The 22,068-nt window shown below is 42.9% G+C and overlaps 2 protein-coding genes across 4 annotated transcripts; one reads left to right on the top strand and one right to left on the bottom strand.

Annotated features, from left to right (window-relative positions):
- Positions 1 to 1,548: 1,548 nt before the first annotated feature.
- On the bottom strand, positions 1,549 to 21,047 carry LOC115180485 (optineurin). Of its 3 annotated transcripts, none has more exons than XM_029742624.1 (13): positions 20,883 to 21,047; positions 15,218 to 15,363; positions 14,820 to 15,025; positions 12,180 to 12,338; positions 11,894 to 12,066; positions 11,672 to 11,825; positions 10,978 to 11,093; positions 10,671 to 10,820; positions 10,354 to 10,438; positions 10,067 to 10,219; positions 4,430 to 4,572; positions 4,260 to 4,324; positions 1,549 to 2,440 (listed from the first exon to the last, which is right to left on the bottom strand). In XM_029742624.1, the coding sequence occupies exons 2-13, from the start codon at positions 15,357 to 15,359 to the stop codon at positions 2,319 to 2,321; spliced, it is 1,668 nt and encodes a 555-aa protein (XP_029598484.1). In that variant the 5' UTR covers positions 15,360 to 15,363; positions 20,883 to 21,047; the 3' UTR covers positions 1,549 to 2,318. The 3 variants fall into 3 exon arrangements, with proteins under 3 accessions (XP_029598484.1, XP_029598483.1, XP_029598487.1); XM_029742623.1 differs by having other exon boundaries at positions 20,847 to 21,045; XM_029742627.1 differs by lacking the exon at positions 4,260 to 4,324 and having other exon boundaries at positions 20,847 to 20,982.
- LOC115180491 (hemagglutinin/amebocyte aggregation factor-like) lies at positions 4,938 to 9,718 on the top strand. The gene is made up of 5 exons (XM_029742633.1): positions 4,938 to 5,091; positions 5,372 to 5,450; positions 8,938 to 9,126; positions 9,380 to 9,532; positions 9,621 to 9,718. The coding sequence occupies exons 1-5, from the start codon at positions 5,034 to 5,036 to the stop codon at positions 9,667 to 9,669; spliced, it is 528 nt and encodes a 175-aa protein (XP_029598493.1). The 5' UTR covers positions 4,938 to 5,033; the 3' UTR covers positions 9,670 to 9,718.
- Positions 21,048 to 22,068: the final 1,021 nt, after the last annotated feature.

The raw sequence follows: 22,068 nt of genomic DNA, 5'->3' as shown, positions 1-22,068 counted from the left end.
TTGGTGGTGCGGGATTCTGTCACGGGTACTTAGGGCAGGAGGAAGGAGTAGAGTCAAATGCAGGAGATATCGTCCAGTAGCTCAAAATGCATTCACACCCAAACACTAGGTGATCAAAAGGCACTGGGAGTGTACAATACCCAAAAGGGAAACAGGTAATCCACAAAGGGAAAATCACGCACGGGGCGCAGCCTGGCGAGAAAATAAATCCTCCAATATAAAAACGATAGAGAAGACACGGCCACAGTGTAAACCCGCTGACAAACAAACAATCCCGCACAACACACAACCCCAAAGGAACAAACTAAATACCCCCCCACTAATGACAGAAATGACAACAGGTGCGGACCTAGACAGACAAAACACAATGAACACAGAAACACAGATCGGCGGCAGCTAGTAGACCGGCGACGACGACCGCCGAGCGCCGCCCGGCCGAGGAGGGGCACCATTTTCTGTGGATACTGTGACAAGATCAGAGGCAGTAGGGTTGACTAGGGATTTTCTCTTTAAGTGCGTGAATTAGACTATTTTCCTGTCCTTCTAAACATTCAAAATGTAACGACTACTTTTGGGTGTCAGGGAAAATGTATGGAGTAACAAGTATTATTTTCTTTAGGAATATAGTGGAGTAAAAGTTGTCTGAAATACAAATAGTAAAGTAAAATAGATACCCCCAAAACACTACTTTACACCGCTGCAAATTACTCGCATATCGCCAATAAAATCATAGAAAATTGTATACCTAGTGTATACTTAGTTTACATTTGTTGAAATTATTATACACATGATTTGATACGTTTATTTCATTTTATTGACTGGCGCCTCTAAAGTAGGAATGGCTCATTTTAATATAGGCAACAGCCGTTGTGCTAATATTTGCACACAGTTGGTGAATGTCAAACATGGTTTGTGCTATCGGGATCCGAGATCAAGAACATATTGAATTTGAAAGGTTAAAGTAAGAGTTAGAGGTTAGATTACGGTGAGTCCCAAAGAACCCGGATTGTACTAACGGAACAAACATCTGAAGATATTTAACCTTTATTTAACTAGACAAGTCAGTTAAGATCAAATTCTTATTTACAATGACGGTCTACCAAAAGACAAAGGGGCCTATTGTGGGAACGGGATTAAAAATAAAAAATATATAAAAAAAATGACAAAACACACTACATGAAGAGAGATTTAAAACATCGCATGGCAGCAACACAACACAACATGGTAGCAACACAACATGGTAGCAGCACAAAACAGGGTATAAACATTATTGGACACCGACAACAGCACAAAGGGTAAGAAGGTAGAGACAATACATCACGCAAAGCAGACAACTGTCAGTAAGTGTCCATGATTGAGTGTTTGAATTAAGAGATTGAGATAAAACTGTCCAGTTTGAGTGTTTGTTGCAGCTCAAACTGCTTTATAGCATAGATATAAAGCAGATTCTGTTCTATATCCATGGTGGGTACTCTGTTGCATTTTTTCAGGTGGATCAGAGTTTTATACTCTAGATGTGTGTGCAACAACAAAGACAGACAAACATCCTACTGTACCAATAACACCTTTATTACATATTTTCATAATTATATTACAGAATCACAGGATTTGTAAATCCATCTGGATACTGAAGTTAGTAGTTAGCTAATACAGTACACACTCCCTTGCATAGTCATACATCCTGCAGGCTACATAGGTTTAATTATAAAATGTACAAACCATGATTATGATGGATAAAATGGATGTTCAATATACATTTACAAAAAACTGTCTTGGGCATCTTTCCCTCTGTTGAATTATTCAAAACAAAATGTCTATGCTGTAATCATAATCTATTCATAACCTTCATCGATACAGCTTGATTAAATTGAACCACCCGAAAATCCATAATAAGCATTTAATAAACCAAATTGTTTCTTGCTAAAGAGTTAATTCTAAACTATGTGACAGACAGCTGTCAAAAGAAAATAAACGAGTTACCACACTTAAAATAGAAAATTCCAGTTCTCCATTTATCACCTAACAGTATATTAAACGTGATGCATTTTACAGGATGTTTTTCGCCCCTAACAAAAAAAATGTGTGTCTAGTTGCGCTCTGTAAGAATACATTTTATATTATAGTTAGTTATATGTTCTAAAACATAGACCAGAGCAACATAGCCATGAACTGCAAAATAAATGCACTTTTTAAAGCATAAAGGCTGCATTTTACTCTGCCATAAATCGAATGATGACGATGATGAACTAGAGGAAGAATCGGAGTAAGGTGCATCTGCGGCAGTTGTCTTTGTTGTTGCTGATGACTATGATGAAGGCTCAGATGATGCAGTCCATGATGTGAATCTGCAGGCTGTCCAGGTCTGGTAGGATCTCGTTACACTTGGGGCAGACTTGCTCCGGTATATTCCCCTGCTGCTGCCAGTCCCTGGCATCACCACCTATCAGACACACAGTGGTATGGTAACGGTATTCCCTTATATACAGTCGTGGCCAAAAGTTTTGAGACTGACAAATTAATTTTCAAAGTCTGCTGCCTCAGTTTGTATGATGGCAATTTGCATATACTTCAAAATGTTATGAAGAGTGATCAGATGAATTGCAATTAATTGCAAAGTCCCTCTTTGCCATGCAAATGAACTGAATCCCCCAAAAACATTTCCACTGCATTTCAGCCCTGCCACAAAAGGACCAGCTGACATGTCAGTGATTCTCTCGTTAACACAGGTGTGAGTGTTGACGAGGACAAGGCTGGAGATCACTCTGTCATGCTGATTGAGTTCGAATAACAGACTGGAAGCTTCAAAAGGAGGGTGGTGCTTGGGGTTATTGTTCTTCCTCTGTCAACCATGGTTACCTGCAAGGAAACACGTGCCGTCATCATTGCTTTGCACAAAAAGGGCTTCACAGGCACGGATATTGCTGCCAGTAAGATTGCACCTAAATCAACCATTTATCGGATCATCAAGAACTTCAAGGAGAGCGGTTCAATTGTTGTGAAGAATGCTTCAGGGCGCCCAAGAAAGTCCAGCAAGCGCCAGAACCGTCTCCTAAAGTTGATTCAGCTGCGGGTACGGGGCACTACCAGTACAGAGCTTGCTCAGGAATGGCAGCAGGCAGGTGTGAGTGCATCTGCACTAACAGTGAGGCGAAGACTTTTGGAGGAAGGCCTGGTGTCAAGAAGAGCAGCAAAGAAGCCACTTCTCTTCAGGAAAAACATCCGGGACAGACTGATATTCTGCAAAAGGTACAGGGATTGGACTGCTGAGGACTGGGATAAAGTCATTTTCTCTGAAGAATCCCCTTTCCGATTGTTTGGTGCATCTGGAAAAAAGCTTGTCCGGAGAAGACAAGGTGAGCGCTACCATGAGTCCTGTGTCATGCCAACAGTAAAGCATCCTGAGACCATTCATGTGTGGGGTTGCTTCTCAGCCAAGGGAGTGGGCTCACTCACAATTTTGCCTAAGAACACAGCCATGAATAAAGAATGGTACCAGCACATCCTCCGAGAGCAACTTCTCCCAACCATCCAGGAACAGTTTGGTGACGAACAATGCCTTTTCCAGCATGATGGAGCATCTTGCCATAAGGAAAATGTAATAACTAAATGGCTCGGGGAACAAAACATCGATATTTTGTGTCCATGGCCAGGAAACTCCCCAGACCTTAATCCCATTGAGAACTTGTGGTCAATCCTCAAGAGGTGGGTGGACAAAAAAAACCCCCACAAATTCTGACAAACTCCAAGCATTGATTATGCAAGAATGGGCTGCCATCAGTCAGGATGTGGCCCAGAAGTTAATTGACATCATGCCAGGGTGGATTGCAGAGGTCTTGAAAAAGAAGGGTCAACACTACAAATATTCACTCTTACCATCAACTTCATGTAATTGTCAATAAAAGCCTTTGACACTTATGAAATGCTTGTAATTATACTTCAGTATTCCATAGTAACATCTGACAAAAATATCTAAAGACACTGAAGCAGCAAACTTTGTGGAAAGTAATGTTTGTGTCATTCTCAAAACTTTTGGCCACAACTGTACACACACACACACACACACACACACACACACATCATAAATGATGTAATTATCATTGTTGTAAATAATTTGAGATGGGATGAGGAGGAGCAGAGTGTTTTCGTGATCAAATAAATACGAGATAGCATTTGATTGGCAGATAACAATATGATGTGCCTGGCTTGAGCCCTGCTCTCTCAGCAAGGTGAATGACTTAAAGCAATGTACTGTCCTGTACCTCTGGCTCCCTGCATGTTGCCTCCACGTGGCATGTGTCTTCTCTGCATATCGCTCAGAGATTGCCTACAGAAACCAGTTGTAGTCAGGCGGTGGATCCAAAATGGCAGTGAACGTAACCTAATATGACCAGTCTGTGATCATATTATCAATATGTAATCTGATGCGCACCTGCCCAGTGAGTCCATCTCGTCCTGTAGCTGAGTGTTCTGTTTCTTGACAAACTCCAGCTGAGCAAACAGACGTTCCTTCTCCTCGTGAATCTTCTCCCGAGCTGCTCGCTCCGCGTAGAAGTCAGAGGAGTACACCTCCGCCTGGACAAAAAACACACACACACACAATTAAAAATGACACATGCACATAATCAGATGGACACACACAAAACATTTGTCTATACGTGTCAATGATTACAAGGCGTGGTTGTATTGTTGCACAGATTAACGTGAATGCCATCAACAGAATGTAGTGTATTGGTTAAAAATGTTCATATTCAATGTTCTTTAAAATGTTGTAGAATAATGGAACAGCCAGCCAATAAGCCCCAGGGGGGATTTTTTTTTTTTTTTTAAACCATAAAGTTAAGAGGGATAATTCATGAAAAATGTCAGTTTTGCAACATCATTTCTCAGAAACAAAACTTGGAATGATGCCAGCAATACAAACAAAAAAATTCCCCAACAACATGGCCCAAGAACACTGCTTGGTTGTGGCTCTATAAATTGATCATTTCCCTTGCTTGGGCTATTGTGTTAAGACTACACGCCTCAGAGAAGCCATGAACGGACCCAATTTCTATATTCTGCTTCTTGCTGGTGTCTTGGTCAACGGGCAAGGTAGGCTGTTGTTTTAAGTTGTAGGCTGAATGAAGTGTTCATTTCTTTGTGTAAGAGGTTGGTTATCAGTAAAACATTTATAATTGGCTTACAGCCCAAATACATGAAGAGTGAGTAACCAAAATATCTAGGAGGTGCAGACTACTATTATCATATGATTATGCTTTTTGCTCTCAATTTACATAATTGTTTTTACTATTTTTCAAATACTTCCTTTAGGCAATGATGCTGTATTACAGTATATGTATTCAATTATTGTGCCCTTGCTTGTGTGTTGCAGGCGTCCGATGGGAAAACCAATTTGACCAGCCCTTACATTTTAACTGCCCTTCAAAACAATCCATCTCTTACATAAAAAGGTGAGAAAAGGCACTAAATTTGCCTACTATCAATATTCTACCAAAGTGGAATACCTCATCTTTCTTTTTGCATCGGCACTTTCACTGACTGATTCCCAAAATGAAACGTGTTCTCTAATCGTTAGTGCTGTTCTACTTTTCATCACCAATTTTGAACAAAATGATCTCATTATGCTGCATAGACCAGTAAGTGCCAGTGTTTATTTGAGACCACCTAAAGCGAGACCGATTCAAGACCAAGACTTGAGCAAATCAAGTCAGAGTCAAGACCAGAAAAATGCGAGTCCAATTCAAGACCATGGTTGTAATTGTGTCAAATCACCACCACAAGAATTCAAAATTTCCAGTATATCTGTGTTCACATTTCAGAACAGATTCTTTAGACATATCGAAAACTAAAAAAAAATGCATGCTGAGAGAAAATAGAGCCATTCTACAAATATTACTAACCCAAACACATTGGGGAACAATGGCCTTCTAAGCCTTTAGACAAGGGCTAAGGATTTATAAAAAAGAATGATTATAATAACATGATAATTATTATTTTAGATTTTTCTCATTTAATCTCTTCAATTTTTGTTGGAAAGGAAAGGTTTAACACTAAAGAGAAAAAAGATCCAACTTGGATGTTTCTTTGCTGGTCTCTGGGGAGATAAATCTAGCTAGCCAAGTCATCCATTCCTATGCCATCAGAAGCTAGATAAAGGCATATGCCATTAAACTGTTTTATGGCAACATTTTGGAGTGACAGTAGAATCAACCAATCACATTTTAAATGAATGTGTGGGACAGTTTTTACAAAAACTTCTGCCTTCTTGAAGGCCAACAGGTCACTGTGCAATAGCGAGCAGTAGTTTTCCTACAGTCTATAGCTAGCTAGCATTTGTTGTCAGCTAGTTTGCAGCAGCTGCAGCAGGTGTTATCAAAGAGGATTTTGTTGCTAATTTGTTAGCTTCTCCCTTTTCAAGAAGACTTTCAAGTTATGTTTCAAATGATCATCTGGTGAGTGAAACTGTGTTTAGCCATCTCTTTGAAAATAACTTGTGTGTGAAACATTGTTGCATTTAAAGCAGAACTGACAGCATTTTAGCAACATGAAATCTTATTAAAATCTGTTCATCTACACCACCAGGAAGAATATTACACACACAAAACCTTTACAAGCAACCACTTAGATGGTCAATTTCACGTTTTCATAAATTCTTAGAATGTTTGAGAATTACGTATACTAAGGCATCTGAAAATTATATAGCAATATTAAGTGGGAAAGAGGCTGTGCGTTTGGACAATTAATAGACACTGCAGCAAATAAAACATCTGTCTTGTCCAGGACGGGAGTCAACACAGACCGGTGGGCTATAGCCAATCAGAGCTACAGTAGACTTTTATACCAACAAGCCATTTGTCACACAGATCTTCCATCATTCACACTGAACTGGACTGTGTGTTTACAGTCAGTAGGACCTTCCATCATTCACACTGAACTGGACTGTGTTTACAGTCAGTAGGACCTTCCATCATTCACACTGAACTGGACTGTGTGTTTACAGTCAGTAGGGCCTTCCATCATTCACACTGAACTGGACTGTGTGTTTACAGTCAGTAGGACCTTCCATCATTCACACTGAACTGGACTGTGTGTTTACAGTCAGTAGCAACAGCGCGACTTTAGATCATTAGAACACATTCACCAAATGCCACAAAATACACCTGAATGGATTTCTGCAAATATGTAAACACCACGGGAGTCCTGTTACATTTGGGAACTTTACAGTCCTCTTGATCAAACCACCATGAAAAGGTCTGCTCTCTCCCCCTCAGTTATGCACATCAACAACAAGATCAACAACTCATGCAAGCCAGAGCAAGATGAGTTAAAATCTAACCAAGGAACATTAGATAAACCCTCTCAAACTTTTTCAGCTAGTTGGCCGTCAAAATTGCACTGATAAACGATGGGGAATAGTAGCCTCCGAGTACTTCTGCAGCTTGCCTGTCAATGCATGCTTGTCCCAACCAAGCACACACACACACACACATATCAGTAGGGATTAAGAAGTGAGTATACGCCCTGCCCCATACAGCTTATACCTGCGTATACCCTGCACTATAACACTGGCCCTTTGTGTTTTCTAAAAAGTCCAACCTCCTAAATGACTGCACTAGTATTACAGTTGCTGTCCTTTTAGAATCACGAACCTGTCACACTGAAGACCTATAGGTTCACCACTGTACTAACCTGTCACACTGAAGACCTATAGGTTCACCACTGTACTAACCTGTCACACTGAAGACCTATAGGTTCACCACTGTACTAACCTGTCACACTGAAGACCTATAGGTTCACCACTGTACTAACCTGTCACACACTGAAGACCTATAGGTTCACCACTGTACTAACCTGTCACACACTGAAGACCTATAGGTTCACCACTGTACTAACCTGTCACACACTGAAGACCTATAGGTTCACCACTGTACTAACCTGTCACACACTGAAGACCTATAGGTTCACCACTGTACTAACCTGTCACACACTGAAGACCTATAGGTTCACCACTGTACTAACCTGTCACACACTGAAGACCTATAGGTTCACCACTGTACTAACCTGTCACACACTGAAGACCTATAGGTTCACCACTGTACTAACCTGTCACACACTGAAGACCTATAGGTTCACCACTGTACTAACCTGTCACACACTGAAGACCTATAGGTTCACCACTGTACTAACCTGTCACACACTGAAGACCTATAGGTTCACCACTGTACTAACCTGTCACACACTGAAGACCTATAGGTTCACCACTGTACTAACCTGTCACACACTGAAGACCTATAGGTTCACCACTGTACTAACCTGTCACACACTGAAGACCTATAGGTTCACCACTGTACCAACCTGTCACACACTGAAGACCTACAGGTTCACCACTGTACTAACCTGTCACACACTGAAGACCTATAGGTTCACCACTGTACTAACCTGTCACACACTGAAGACCTATAGGTTCACCACTGTACTAACCTGTCACACACTGAAGACCTATAGGTTCACCACTGTACTAACCTGTCACACTGAAGACCTATAGGTTCACCACTGCGCAAATATGTCTATAATAGATTCAAAGGCTGTTAAGAGACTATTAAAATGCTTCAAGAAAGGAATGTATATATTTGGCCCGGTGAAGTGGTTTTTATGTGGTGACTGAATGGAAGCTGATATGAGTTTTTTAGTCTGCTGGTTTCTGGAAGAATTGAATGAGTCCTCACTTTCCTAGACCGAGTACAAATGTATCTGACACCAAGACAAGACCGAGACACTCAATATCTGGTCTGGAGTACTACAACACTGCTAGGTGCACTGCACTGTACTGCACTGTTGATACTGGGCATATCAACAAATTAAACCTTCAATTTATGTTTGTTTTCAAATCAATTATACCATTAATATGTGCATTGTCATTGATCTATCTAATTTCAGTCAGCATAACAACGCCTATGAAGACCGTGTGTGGGGCTTTGGGTGCAAAACCACGTTTGTCAATGAGCCCAACTGCCACTGGTCTCCTTACGTCAATGACTTCGACCAGGAGTTCACCTTTGAATGCCCCAAAAACTATGTCCTCACCGGGATGAACAGCTATCATTCCAACCGCCATGAGGACAGCAGGTGAGAAGACCTCACCGTTTACAACATCCTATGTTCAAATAGTAGTTGTTTATTTTTTTTCAAATACTTTGAGCGGTTGATTTAGCCTGCTCGGAGTGCCATATGAGCAGCATTTGCACTTTTGGGACTATTCCATTGGGTCCATCAAATACAGCTGAAGTATTTGAAAGAAAACAAATATTTGAATCCAGGTTTGACATAATCCTGACTGTGATCAGTGTGTTATACTATACATGTATGATTTCCATCCCAGGTGGAAGTTCTACTGCTGTCGAGCCAACAGCTACTGTAACCTGAAGTGTCAGTGGACCCCCTACGTCAACAACTTTGATGAGGACATCTCTTGGCATGTCCCTAGCCTGAACTACCTAGTTGGGGCCGGAAGCTACCATTCCAATCCTCATGAGTGAGTACAATGTGTGTGTGATTTTGGTGGGGGGGGAGAGGTTTCAACAACAAGAATGTTTACCTCAAAATGTATTGTGTATTTTCAGAGATCGTCGCTGGAGATACCAGTACTGCACACAGAAGGCAAACTGCTGATATTACGGCTGATTATTCCATTCTTGAATAAAGATTGCCTATTGCCTTCTTTCTTGTGTTTCATTTAATATTTTTTTTCCATTGCATATTCATATCAAGCCACTGAGTCTGAGTAGAAGTAAAAATAAATGTTATATTTTTGGGGAAAAAGAAAAGCTGCGCCTATTTCACTTTATGAAAATATAAGCTGCTGTTAGACTTTTTTGGGAGGGTACTTAGCCTTCATTTAACTACTGGTTTAACAAAGAAACTTCCTTCACTGACAGTCACTTTTAAGTTGCTGTATAACTCCAAAATGTTCACACAGAGTTCAGTGCAATTAAATTACAATGTTTGAACCTTTTTCCAAGTGTGAGAACACACACAACTAGATGGAGAATACACACAGAAAACCTACCTGAGCCTGAAACACAGAGATGGTCTCCAGCTCCTTCTCCTTCTGATATATCTCCTGCTTCATAACATCTATCTGCTGTTGCTTAGCAGCCAGGGCTTTCTCTGCTGCATCCAGTCTGGTCTGCAGGTCTCCCACCTCCTTAGTGACCAGTGGCTGGAGGCCACACAGAGGGCAACGGTCAGATTCATCACATTCACCATGCCATACCATTTTGACAAAGGACAAAACAGTGCAATGTGCCAAACTAGACTGATTTCTGTTTAACAGAGACTAAGTAGTGTGGTCACCTCTCTGTTCTTGCTCTCTTGCTTCAACTCGTTGTAGTCCTCGAATAGCTTGGTGTAGGCATCCTTCAGCTGGGTCAGGTTAGTCCTGAGGAGAGGAGGAGGGGCAACTGACTCATGATGACTAAGGAGTATTTAGATATAGAAACTCATGGAACTGACCAGTGGAAACTGATAGGGGGAGTGGGATGATTTCAAAAGAGGAGAAGGGAATTTCTGTCCCAAGACCCCACCCAAGGGAATGGCCCAACAGTGTCAGAGGGAGTAGGCATATGTCAGAGTGTGTGTGTGTGTGTGTGCATGCTTGACTGTCGTCCCACCTCTCCTCTCCAGCCTTCCTCTGCTCTAGCTGGCTCTGGGCCTTCATACTGTCCACCTGCAGCTTCAGTCTGTCATTCTCACTTTGTACCTCCTGCTTCTCTACCAGCTGGGCTGTCAGAGTCACCACGTTGCGCTCCACATCCCTACATCTACAGAGAGAGAGGGGGATGGGGAGATAGAGAAAGCGAGGGATAGAGGCAAAGCAAAAGGGTGGTATTGGGGGAAAGGGAATGAGCAAAGGTTAGCATAGTTTGCACATTTTCATTGTCTATGTAGCTCTCCCTCTCTCCTCTCCATCTCTCTCACCTGTCCTGCAGGTTCTTCTTCATGCCCTCTGCCTCGTCCAGTTTGCTCTGAGCCTGCTGTAGCTCACTAAACACGCTCATCATCTGAGCCTTCAGATCCTCCACCTCTGATGCAGCCTGACACATAACAGACAACAGTCCAACAAACTGACAGTTCTGATCGAGAAGCTAAGGGTTAGGACATTGTAATGGGGAAATGTAAGATGAATAAAGTTCATATCCAGTTAAGAGTAATTAACAATGCTAAGCATATTTATGTTCTCTTTCTGTAATACACATGATTTCCAGTGTTTTATTTGGGAAACTTTCTGGTTGATGGTCACTAGACTTGATACTGAATGTTATGAATTGTTCATAGCTGATGGTGATTGATGCCAGACTGAAGGTACAAGGACAGAGGACACCGATTCTGGGACACTGTGATTCTGTAGCAGCTGATGTTCTGACTTCCTACAAGCCTCTCGGCGGGTGTTTACAGATCATTGGTGCTGTGAGATTAGAATATAAGGGCCTGCTTCTGTGCTGGAGGTGTCTCCCTGTTCCAACTTCTATTAAACCACATTGATTTACTTTATCTTTTATTCACATGGAAAATCCCTATTACATACTGTACATTAATACATTTCAATCTCATTAACTTCCCTGCTCTTACAGGGTGAGAGACAGGCTGGGTAAGAGCTTATCTGTGTATCTACCTTCTCCTTCCCAGAGTTCTGTTGGGGCTCCTCCTCTGGTTCTGGTTCAGTACCACATGCTGTGGTGGCTAGTGCTGGGGAAAGCACCTCTGGCAGTAGTGAGGTCTGTGTGGAGCTCTCCGTGTTAGTTTCTTTCTCCTCCAGCTCTGTGATTCTGAAAGACATAGGAACATCAGTCTTTTGTTCCACCCAAACATAAGCCTAGGCAGAAATGCGGCCTACCTGGATCTGGTAGCCTGGAGCTCCATTTGTAGCCTCTCCACCCTCTGGGTCTCCTTCCTCAGGGACTGGAGCAGCTGGCTGACAGTCAGCTCCTCAGACTCATGCCTGGATACACTCATGTCATACCTGGGGTCCCTTTCATTATGATACAGGTCCTTTCCAGTATCCTCTCTCTATACACACACACACACACACACACACACACACACACACAAGTGCTAAAGTCAGGACACACACCCTTATAATATGGATGGATGGATGGATGGAGTGAGTGAGTGTTACTCACAGCAATCCTGATCTCTATGAAGGAGTCGTCCTCTGACCCTTGACCTGTCTTGAGCTGGAGTTCAGAGTTCATGGCCACCAGGTCACTCTTCTCAGCCTGCAGACGCACCAGCTGGGCACGCAGTGCCTCCAGTTCTGCAGTCTGATTGGCTGTCTCGGCCTGGAGGTGACACAGCACAGATAAGACAAAAGTCTGCCCAGCATTATACCCATACAATATATATATATACAGTGGGGCAAAAAAGTATTTAGTCAGCCACCAAATTGTGCAAGTTCTCCCACTTAAAATGATGAGAGGCCTGTAATTTTCATCATAGGTACACGTCAACTATGACAGACAAAATGAGGGGAAAAAAATCTAGAAAATCACATTGTAGGATTTTTAATGAATTTGTTTGCAAATTGTGGTGGAAAATAAGTATTTGGTCACCTACAAACAAGCAAGATTTCTGGCTCTCACAGACCTGTAACTTCTTCTTTAACCTGTTGGGGATAGGGGGCAGTATTTACACGGCCAGATAAAAAACGTACCCGATTTAATCTGGTTACTACTCCTGTCCAGTAACTAGAATATGCATATAATTATTGGCTTTGGATAGAAAACACCCTAAAGTTTCTAAAACTGTTTGAATGGTGTCTGTGAGTATAACAGAACTTATATGGCAGGCAAAAACCTGAGCAGATTCCATGCAGGAAGTGGCCTGTCTGACAAGTTGTTGTTCTTCTTGCCTCTGTTTATTGAAGACTGAGGATCTTTGCTGTAACGTGACACTTCCTACGGCTCCCATAGGCTCTCAGAGCCCGGGAAAAAGCTGAACGATATCGAGGCAGCCCCAGGCTGAAACACATTATCGCGTTTGGCAAGTGGCCGATCAGAGGACAATGGGCTTAGGCGCGTGCCCGAGTCGACCCCGAGCTTTATTTTCTTTCTTCTTTTTACCTAAACGCAGATTCCCGGTCGGAATATTATCGCTTTTTTACGAGAAAAATGGCATAAAAATTGATTTTAAACAGCGGTTGACATGCTTCGAAGTACGGTAATGAAATATTTAGAAATCTTTTGTCACGAAATGCGCCATGCTCGTAACCCTTATTTACCATTCGGATAGTGTCTTGAACGCACGAACAAAACGCCGCTGTTTGAACATAACTATGGATTATTTGGGACCAAACCAACATTTGTTATTGAAGTAGAAGTCCTGGGAGTGCATTCTGACGAAGAACACCAAAGGTAATCAAACTTTTCTAATAGTAAATCGGAGTTTGGCGAAGGCTAAACTTGCTGGGTGTCTAAATAGCTAGCCCTGTGATGCCGGGCTATCTACTTAGAATATTGCAAAATGTGCTTTCACCAAAAAGCTATTTTAAAATCGGACATATCGAGTGCATAGAGGAGTTCTGTATCTATAATTCTTAAAATAATTGTTATGCTTTTTGTGAACGTTTATCGTGAGTAATTTAGTAAATTGTTAGTAAATTCGGCGGAAGTTTGCGGGGGTATGCTAGTTCTGAACGTCACATGCTAATGTAAAAAGCTGTTTTTTGATATAAATATGAACTTGATTGAACAAAACATGCATGTATTGTATAACATAATGTCCTAGGTGTGTCATCTGATGAAGACCATCAAAGGTTAGTGCTGCATTTAGCTGTCTTCTGGGTTTTTGTGACATTATATGCTAGCTTGAAAAATGGGTGTCTGATTATTTCTGGCTGGGTACTCTGCTGACATAATCTAATGTTTTGCTTTCGTTGCAAACTCAACTCGTCGTGTTTGGAGGACAAAGAATGCTGAATTGCATCCAAAGAACACCATACCTACTGTGAAGCATGGAAGTGGAAACATCATGCTTTCCTTCCATCAGCAAGGGCATTGAAGATGAAACATGGCTGGGTCTTTCAGCATGACAATGATCCCAAACACACCGCCCGGGCAACGAAGGAGTGGCTTCGTAAGAAGCATTTCAAGGTCCTGGAGTGGCCTAGCCAGTCTCCAGATCTCAACCCCATAGAAAATCTTTGGAGGGAGTTGAAAGTCTGTGTTGCCCAGCGACAGCCCCAAAACATCACTGCTCTAGAGGAGATCTGCATGGAGGAATGGGCCAAAATACCAGCAACAGTGTGTGAAAACCTTGTGAAGACTTACAGAAAACGTTTGACCTGTGTCATTGCCAACAAAGGGTATATAACAAAGTATTGAGATAAACTTTTGTTATTGACCAAATACTTATTTTCCACCATTATTTGCAAATAAATTAATAAAAAATCCTACAATGTGATTTTCTGGATTTTTTTTCTCATTTTGTCTGTCATAGTTGAAGTGTACCTATGATGAAAATTACAGGCCTCTCATCTTTTTAAGTGGGAAAACTTGCACAATTGGTGGCTGACTAAATACTTTTTTGCCCCACTGTGTGTGTGTGTGTGTATATATATATATATATATATATATATATATACACACACACACACACACACACTCCATCGTTATTTTCCAAGTCTCTTCTTTTGTTATACAACATCTAGCTAAAACTACAGACAATCATCCATCCTCCAAACATTCATTTCTCTATTAATAAGCTGAATGTCTGGTCTAGCCAGAGAACTAACCTTGTGAACATTAGCCTTCCCTTTCTCTCACCTGCCCTTTCCCCTCTCCTTCTCCTCCCTCCAGCTCCTCCACCTTCATGCTGAGCTCCTGGTTGTGCGAGGAGAGGGCCTCCACACGGCCACGCGCCTCATCAAGCCTCCCCTCCAGGAACTCCTTCTCCTCCCTCTGCTTCTCCCTCCACACAGACAAACCCTCGAAGCGCTCCTTCATCGACATGTTAGTCTGCTTCAGCGCCTCTACAGGGAAAGATACACAGAGAGTACAGTACTGTAAAACACACACTGACAGAGCAGTCAATAACATAATCAGCCATTGCAAGACAATCAGAACCTCATATGCCATAACATCCCAATGTCTCCGCCCCATACAGTAGATTTTCAATAAGCTTTAAGGTTGAAACACATTCTGGTCCCCTCTCCATGTCTCACCCTTCAGGTCTCGGTTCTCCTGGATGAGATGGTTCATTTGCTGCAGCGTTTCCTCCAGGGTGCCTGTGGAGGGGATGTGGCCGGGGTGAGAGCTAGGACCCCGGGAGATGTCCCCGTTCATCATGGGGGAGCTGGACGCCATCACTCTACAGCAAGGTGAGGCGGTGTGGAGACATGCAAGTGGACAATACATTCTCAGACCATGGAATACACTAGAATGAGAATAGGGACTCTGATTCTAGGGAAGGCTAGGACAATCACACTATATATTCTCTAGAGCTGCATGCATCAAAACAACAAAACAGCACACGCTGTGTCAGATGTGTGAAGGAATACTATTGCACAATGACTCATGTACACCGGGCAATAGCCGTTATTGAATAATCTTATCAGCAGCTGTCATGTGTCAGGCGGCTCCTCACAGTGCCCACCAGAGAGAGGCCAGCAGCCTGCCTGAGTTGGCTGGCCACTTTTCATGTCATTTAATAAACTGATAGTATATTGTAGCGATGTTAAAGCAACACCTAGCGAACTCTTCAAGAGGTTCGGACCTTTTGGTGCAACGGACCTCTTTGCGTAACTCACTTGTTTCCCAAACTCGGTGGACGTTTTCGTTTCTGCCCTAGCACTGCAGAAAGGATTCAAATGATCAACTAATCATCAAGCTTTGGGCAAAAACCAAAATGTGCACCCCTTTGGGTTCCAAGGATCGAGTTTGGGAAACACTGGTTAACCGTTAAGGCACGTGTCAAACTCATTCCCTGGAGGGCCGATTGTCTGCTGGTTTTCACTTCTCCCTTGTACTTGATGAATTAAGGTCACTGATTGGTTAAGAACTCCCATCACTTGGCTGTAGGTCTTAATTGCACACAAATTGAAAGGAGAAACCAAAAACCAGCAGTCACTCAGCCCTCCATGAAATGAGTTTGACACCCGTGTCAAACTAATTTTGAAAAATGAATCTCTCCAGAAATAAGTCTCTCACTGTTGCCGCCTGTTATAGACCCCCCTCAGCTCCCAGCTGTGCCCTGGACGCCATATGTGAATTGATTGCATCTATCTTCAGAGTTCGTTCTGTTAGGCGACCTAAACTGGGATATGCTTAACACCCCGGCAGTCCTACAATCTAAGCTAGATGCCCTCAATCTCACACAAATTATCAAGGAACCAACCAGGTACAACCCTAAATCTGTAAACATGGGCACCCTCATAGATATTATCCTGACCAACTTGCCCTCCAAATACACCTCTGCTGTTTTCAATCAGGATCTCAGCAATCACTGCCTCATTGCCTGTGTCCGCTATGGGTGCGCGGTCACACGTCCACCCCTCATCACTGTCAAACGCTCCCTAAAACACTCCTGCGAGCAGGCCTTTCTAATCGACCTGGCCCGGGTATCCTGGAAGGATATTGACCTCATCCCATCAGTAGAGGATGCCTGGTCGTTCTTTAAAAGTAATTTCCTCACCATCTTAAATAAGCAATGTAGAACTAAGAACAGATATAGCCCTTCGTTCACTCCAGACCTGACTGCCCTCAACCAGCACAAAAACATCCTGTGGCGGACTGCACTAGCATCGAATAGTCCCCGCGATATGCAACTTTTTAGGGAAGTCAGGAGCCAATACACGCAGTCAGTTAGGAAAGCAAAGGCTAGCTTTTTCTCTAACTCCAAAAAGTTCTGGGACACTATAAAGTCCATTTCTTCCTGGCTACCCCAACCCCGGCCAACAGCTCCGCAACCCATGCAGCTACTTGCCCAAGCCTCCCCAGCTTCTCCTTCACCCAAATCCAGATAGCAGATGTTCTGAAAAAGCAGCAAAACCTGGACCTGTACAAATCAGCTGGGCAAGACAATCTGGACTCACTCTTTCTAAAACTATCCGCCGCCATAGTTGCAACCCCTATTACCGGTCTGTTTAACCTCCCTTTCGTATCTTCCGAGATTCCTAAAGATTGGAATTCTGCCGCGGTCATCCCCCTCTTCAAAGGGGGTGACACTCTAGACCCAAACTGTTATAGACCGATATCCATCCTGCCCTGCCTTTCTAAAGTCTTCGAAAGCCAAGTTAACAAAACAGATCACAGACCATTTCGAATCCCACCGTACCTTCCCCGCTGTGCAATCCGGTTTACGAGCTGGTCAAGGGTGCACCTCAGCCACGCTCAAGGTACTAAACGATATAACCACCATCGATAAAAGACAGTACTGTGCGGCCGTCTTCATCGACCTGGCCAAGGCTTTCGACTCTGTCAATCACCGTATTCTTATCGGCAGACTCAACAGCCTTGGTTTCTCAAATGACTGCCTCGCCTGGTTCACCAACTACTTCTCAGACAGAGTTCAGTGTGTCAAATCGGAGGGCCTGTTGTCCAGACCTCTGGCAGTCTCTATGGGGGTACCAGAGGGTTCAATTCTCAGGCTGACTCTTTTCTCTGTATATATCAACGATGTCGCTCTTGCTGTGGGTGATTCCTTGATCCACCTCTACGCAGATGACACCATTCTGTATACATCTGTCCCTTCTTTGGACACTGTGTTAACCTCTCTTGGGTAGGGGGCAGTATTTTCACCTCCGGATGAAAAGTGTGCCCAAAGTAAACTGCCTTTTACTCAGGCCCAGAAGCTAGGATATGCATATAATTGGTAGATTTGGACAGAAAACACTAAAATAATGTCTGTCAGCATAACAGAACTGATATGGCAGGTGAAACCCCAAGGACAAACCATCCAGGGAAAAACATTTGAGGTCATTGGATTCTCCAATGGTTTTCTATGGGATACCCTTATTAGGAACCTGGTTGCAGTTCCTATGGCTTCCACTAGATGTCAACAGTCTTTACAAATTGTTTGATGTTTTTCTTTTGAGAAATGAAGACGTAGTCCTATTCATTGTAAGTGTCACTCCAGGTGGACTCTACTGTTTTGGTGCGCGTTTCACATTGTTTTTATCCGGTATTAGAAACAGTTTATTCCACCTTATATTTTATCGATTATTTACGTTTTATGGTACCTGAGGTTGGATTAGGAAGTTGTTTGAAATGTTTGGACCAAGTTTACAGGTAACTTATTAGATACTTTGTAGGCATGTTGGGCGAGTTGAAACCAGTGTATTTCTGAATCAAACGCGCCAAATAAATTGACATTTTTGGGACATAAAGAAGGACATTATCGAACAAAAGGACCATTTATGATGTTTCTGGGACATTTGAGTGCCAACAAAAGAAGATCTTCAAAGGTAAGGCATTAATTATATCGCTATTTCTGACTTTTGTGGCGTACCTGCCTGGTTGAAATATGATTTTCATGTGTTTGTATGCGGGGCGCTGTCCTCAGATAATCGCATGGTTTGCTTTCGCCGTAAAGCCTTTTTGAAATCTGACACAGCGGCTGGATTAACAAGTTAAGCTTTATTTTGATGTATAACACATATACTTTCAAGAATGTTAAATATTTGAATGTATACCTTCCCAAGTTCTCTCACGTCACCCCGCTACTCCGCTCTCTCCACTGGCTTCCAGTTGAAGCTCGCATCCGCTACAAGACCATGGTGCTTGCCTACGGAGCTGTGAGGGGAACGGCACCTCCGTACCTTCAGGCTCTGATCAGGCCCTACACCCAAACAAGGGCACTGCGTTCATCCACCTCTGGCCTGCTCGCCTCCCTACCTCTGAGGAAGTACAGTTCCCGCTCAGCCCAGTCAAAACTGTTCGCTGCTCTGGCACCCCAATGGTGGAACAAGCTCCCTCACGACGCCAGGACAGCGGAGTCAATCACCACCTTCCGGAGACACCTGAAACCCCACCTCTTTAAGGAATACCTGGGATAGGATAAAGTAATCCTTCTAACCCCCCCCCCCTAAAAGATTTAGATGCACTATTGTAAAGTGGTTGTTCCACTGGATATAATAAGGTGAATGCACCAATTTGTAAGTCGCTCTGGATAAGAGCGTCTGCTAAATGACTTAATTGTAATGTAAATGTAATTTGGTATTTTTGAATTTCGCGCGCTGCAATTTCACTGGATGTTGGCCAGGTGGGACGCTACCGTCCCACCTGCCCATAAGAAGTTAACAAACCTCCAAACGAGCTTCAATGCCATACGACACTCCTTCCGTGGCCTACAACTGCTCTTAAACGCTAGTAAAACTAAATGCATGCTTTTTAACCGATCGCTGCCCGCACCCGCCCGCCCGACTGGCATCACTACTCTGGACGGTTCTGACTTAGGTATTTGTAGTTGTCCACATATTCTAGGTGCCTGGCTAGACTGTAAGCTCTCCTTCCAGACTCATATTAAACATCTCCAATCCAAAATTAAATCTAGAGTGGGCTTCCTATTTCGCAACAAAGCCTCCTTCACTCACGCTGCCTAACATACCCTCGTAAAACTAACTCTCCTACCGATCCTCGACTTCGGCGATGTAATTTACAAAATAGCCTCCAACACTCTACTCGGCAATCTAGATGCAGTCTATCACAGTGCGGCTGGCCCTCGCTACATATTCGTCGCCAGACCCACTGGCTCCAGGTCATCTATAAAAGTCTATGCTAGGTAAAGCTCCGCCTTATCTCAGCTCACTGGTCACCATAACACCCACCCGTAGCACGCGCTGCAGCAGGTATATCTCACTGGTCATCCCCAAAGCCAACACCTCCTTTGGCCACCTTTCCTTCCAGTTCTCTGCTGCCAATGACTGGAACGAATTGCAAAAATCGCTTAAGCTGGTGACTTATATCTCCCTCACTAACTGATCGCTGCAGCTGTACACAGCCCATCTGTAAATAGCCCATGCAATCTACCTTCCTCATCCCAATATTGTTTTCATTTACTTTTTTGCACACCAGTATTTCTACTTGCACATCATCATCTGCACACCTATCACTCCAGTTTTAATTTGCTAAATTGAAATTACTTGCTACTATGGCCTATTTGTTGCCTTACCTCCTCACGCCATTTGCACACACTGTATATAGACTTTCTTTGTATTCTATTGTGTTATTGACTGTACGTTTGTTTATTCCATGTGTAACTCTGTGGTGTTGTCGCACTGCTTTGCGTCATCTTGGCCAAGTCGCAGTTGTAAAATGATTACTTGTTCTCAACTGGCCTACCTGGTTAAATAAAGGTGAAATAAAAAAAATATGTTGCTTTCAAAACAACTGGGAACTAGGTCATGATCTTAAGGTTCGGGAATTCGTCGCTCTAGAAAGAGGCCCGAGTACCCAACTTCCGAATTCTCAGTTGTCATGAAAGCGCTGAAGTCGGAATGTTTTCCAGTCGGTTTGAACGAGGCATAATGTGTTGGCTTTCGCTGGACCTGGGTTTCAGTCCTAGTCGGGACTAACCCTCAAATTCTCTAAAATAACGTGAACGATCAAAACAGGCTAGACTACCGACTCAGAACATGGGTTGACTGACATCTGTCAAGGCTAACCTCACTTTCTCCTACTCCTTTCACATTTTACATTCTACCAACCTTCGACAATAAAACAATGTACCATATTTGACTGCTTCTTCAGCTAGCTTGGGTAAAAACAAGGTGAGAACGAAATCGTAGTTCCCAAACTGTTAGTGCGTCACATTACACCAGGGCCTAACAAATGAATCGCAATTTCAATACTCACACGTGATTACAGTACACCTTGAAAGAACTCGAATACCTCTTGTTGAAGATCCAACCTTAACACTTCTGTATCGTTTTCTTCGGACTTGTTATTGGTTTACAGAATTTCCTTGTCTTAACGTCACAATAAAGTGTGTGTAAACATTGTATCGCCTGCGGCAATGATCAAACCTTCAACCAGATGGATGCGCTTACGGTGGTTTCCCTTCAAAAGCCGTAGACGCATGTATATCTTTTGAAAGTCAGTGAATATGCTGCGTTAGTGACATCCTCGAACTGGCGCACAGAGCAGCTGACGGTGACGTCATGGACTGCAATTCCAGCGGGTTTTCCCTTTGGGAGTGACCTTGCACTTTTGGGAAAGGAGTGACATTTGCCTGGTAAACCCATTACATATGAGATCAGAAAGCCGACTCCTCAATCATTTATTTAACAATTTCATTGGAGAATTGAGAATTTATTCAGCCTATATTGTAGACTGTTTTCACATCAGTCTAATCAAATAGAAAAGCCTTTTGCCTAATTTCCCCACCATCCGCTTACCGCACTATGACACTGTATCACAATAAAAACATAGAAACTGAGTAGTAAAATGAGGGTATGACTATGAAGGATGAGAGGCTATATGGCCACTCCTGAATGAATAATACAGTGGGGTATAATTGGCTTGCCTTTGACCACAAACTAATGTTGTTGGTTTGCAGGTCATTCACATGTCCACTAGATGGCAACATTAACTTGGAGAAAAAAAGGTGTATGGAATGTCCCTGCAGCAAAGTAGGCTCTTGTCTCGTGTAGGCCATGCGTTCAGCCATGTGAAATGTGTGTAAGTCAGAGGAGGCTGATGGGAGGAGCTATAGGAGGACGGGCCCATTGTATGGCTGGAAGGGAATCAATGGAACGTATCAAACATATGGACACCACATGTTTGACTCCGTTCAAAGTATCCATTCCAGCCATTTCAATGAGCCCGTCCTCCTATAGCTCCTCCCACCAGCCTCCTCTGGGCATGTATGTATCGCCATATGATATTAAAAAGTAGGCCTACATTATGTCATTGGCTATTTATTAATAATCGCATATTATCCTACTAATGCTTACACACATTTGGCCAAGCAAGCATTCCTACTGTTCTTTGACAAAGACGTTCATGCACAACATAGACAAGACTACATGCATTTGATTTGCCTAAGAAAGCACACAATGCTTGACGTGTCAAAAGG

Source organism: Salmo trutta, chromosome 40 (genome assembly GCF_901001165.1).
Source record: "Salmo trutta chromosome 40, fSalTru1.1, whole genome shotgun sequence".
In the NCBI taxonomy this organism is placed as follows: domain Eukaryota; kingdom Metazoa; phylum Chordata; class Actinopteri; order Salmoniformes; family Salmonidae; genus Salmo; species Salmo trutta.
This window is presented reverse-complemented; position numbering and strand designations above follow the sequence as displayed.

Bases quoted from the DNA above. Each gene is read 5' to 3' on its own strand.
- LOC115180491 (XM_029742633.1), top strand. From the start codon at position 5,034: ATGAACGGACCCAATTTCTATATTCTGCTTCTTGCTGGTGTCTTGGTC. The intron at 5,451-8,937 runs GTGAGAAAAGGC...ATCTAATTTCAG, and splicing joins TCCATCTCTTACATAAAAAG to TCAGCATAACAACGCCTATG. The intron at 9,127-9,379 runs GTGAGAAGACCT...TTTCCATCCCAG, and splicing joins AACCGCCATGAGGACAGCAG to GTGGAAGTTCTACTGCTGTC.
- LOC115180485 (XM_029742624.1), bottom strand. From the start codon at position 15,359: ATGGCGTCCAGCTCCCCCATGATGAACGGGGACATCTCCCGGGGTCCT. The intron at 15,026-15,217 runs GTGAGACATGGA...CTTTCCCTGTAG, and splicing joins GGAGAACCGAGACCTGAAGG to AGGCGCTGAAGCAGACTAAC. The intron at 12,339-14,819 runs GTGAGAGAAAGG...TGTCACCTCCAG, and splicing joins AAGGAGAGGGGAAAGGGCAG to GCCGAGACAGCCAATCAGAC.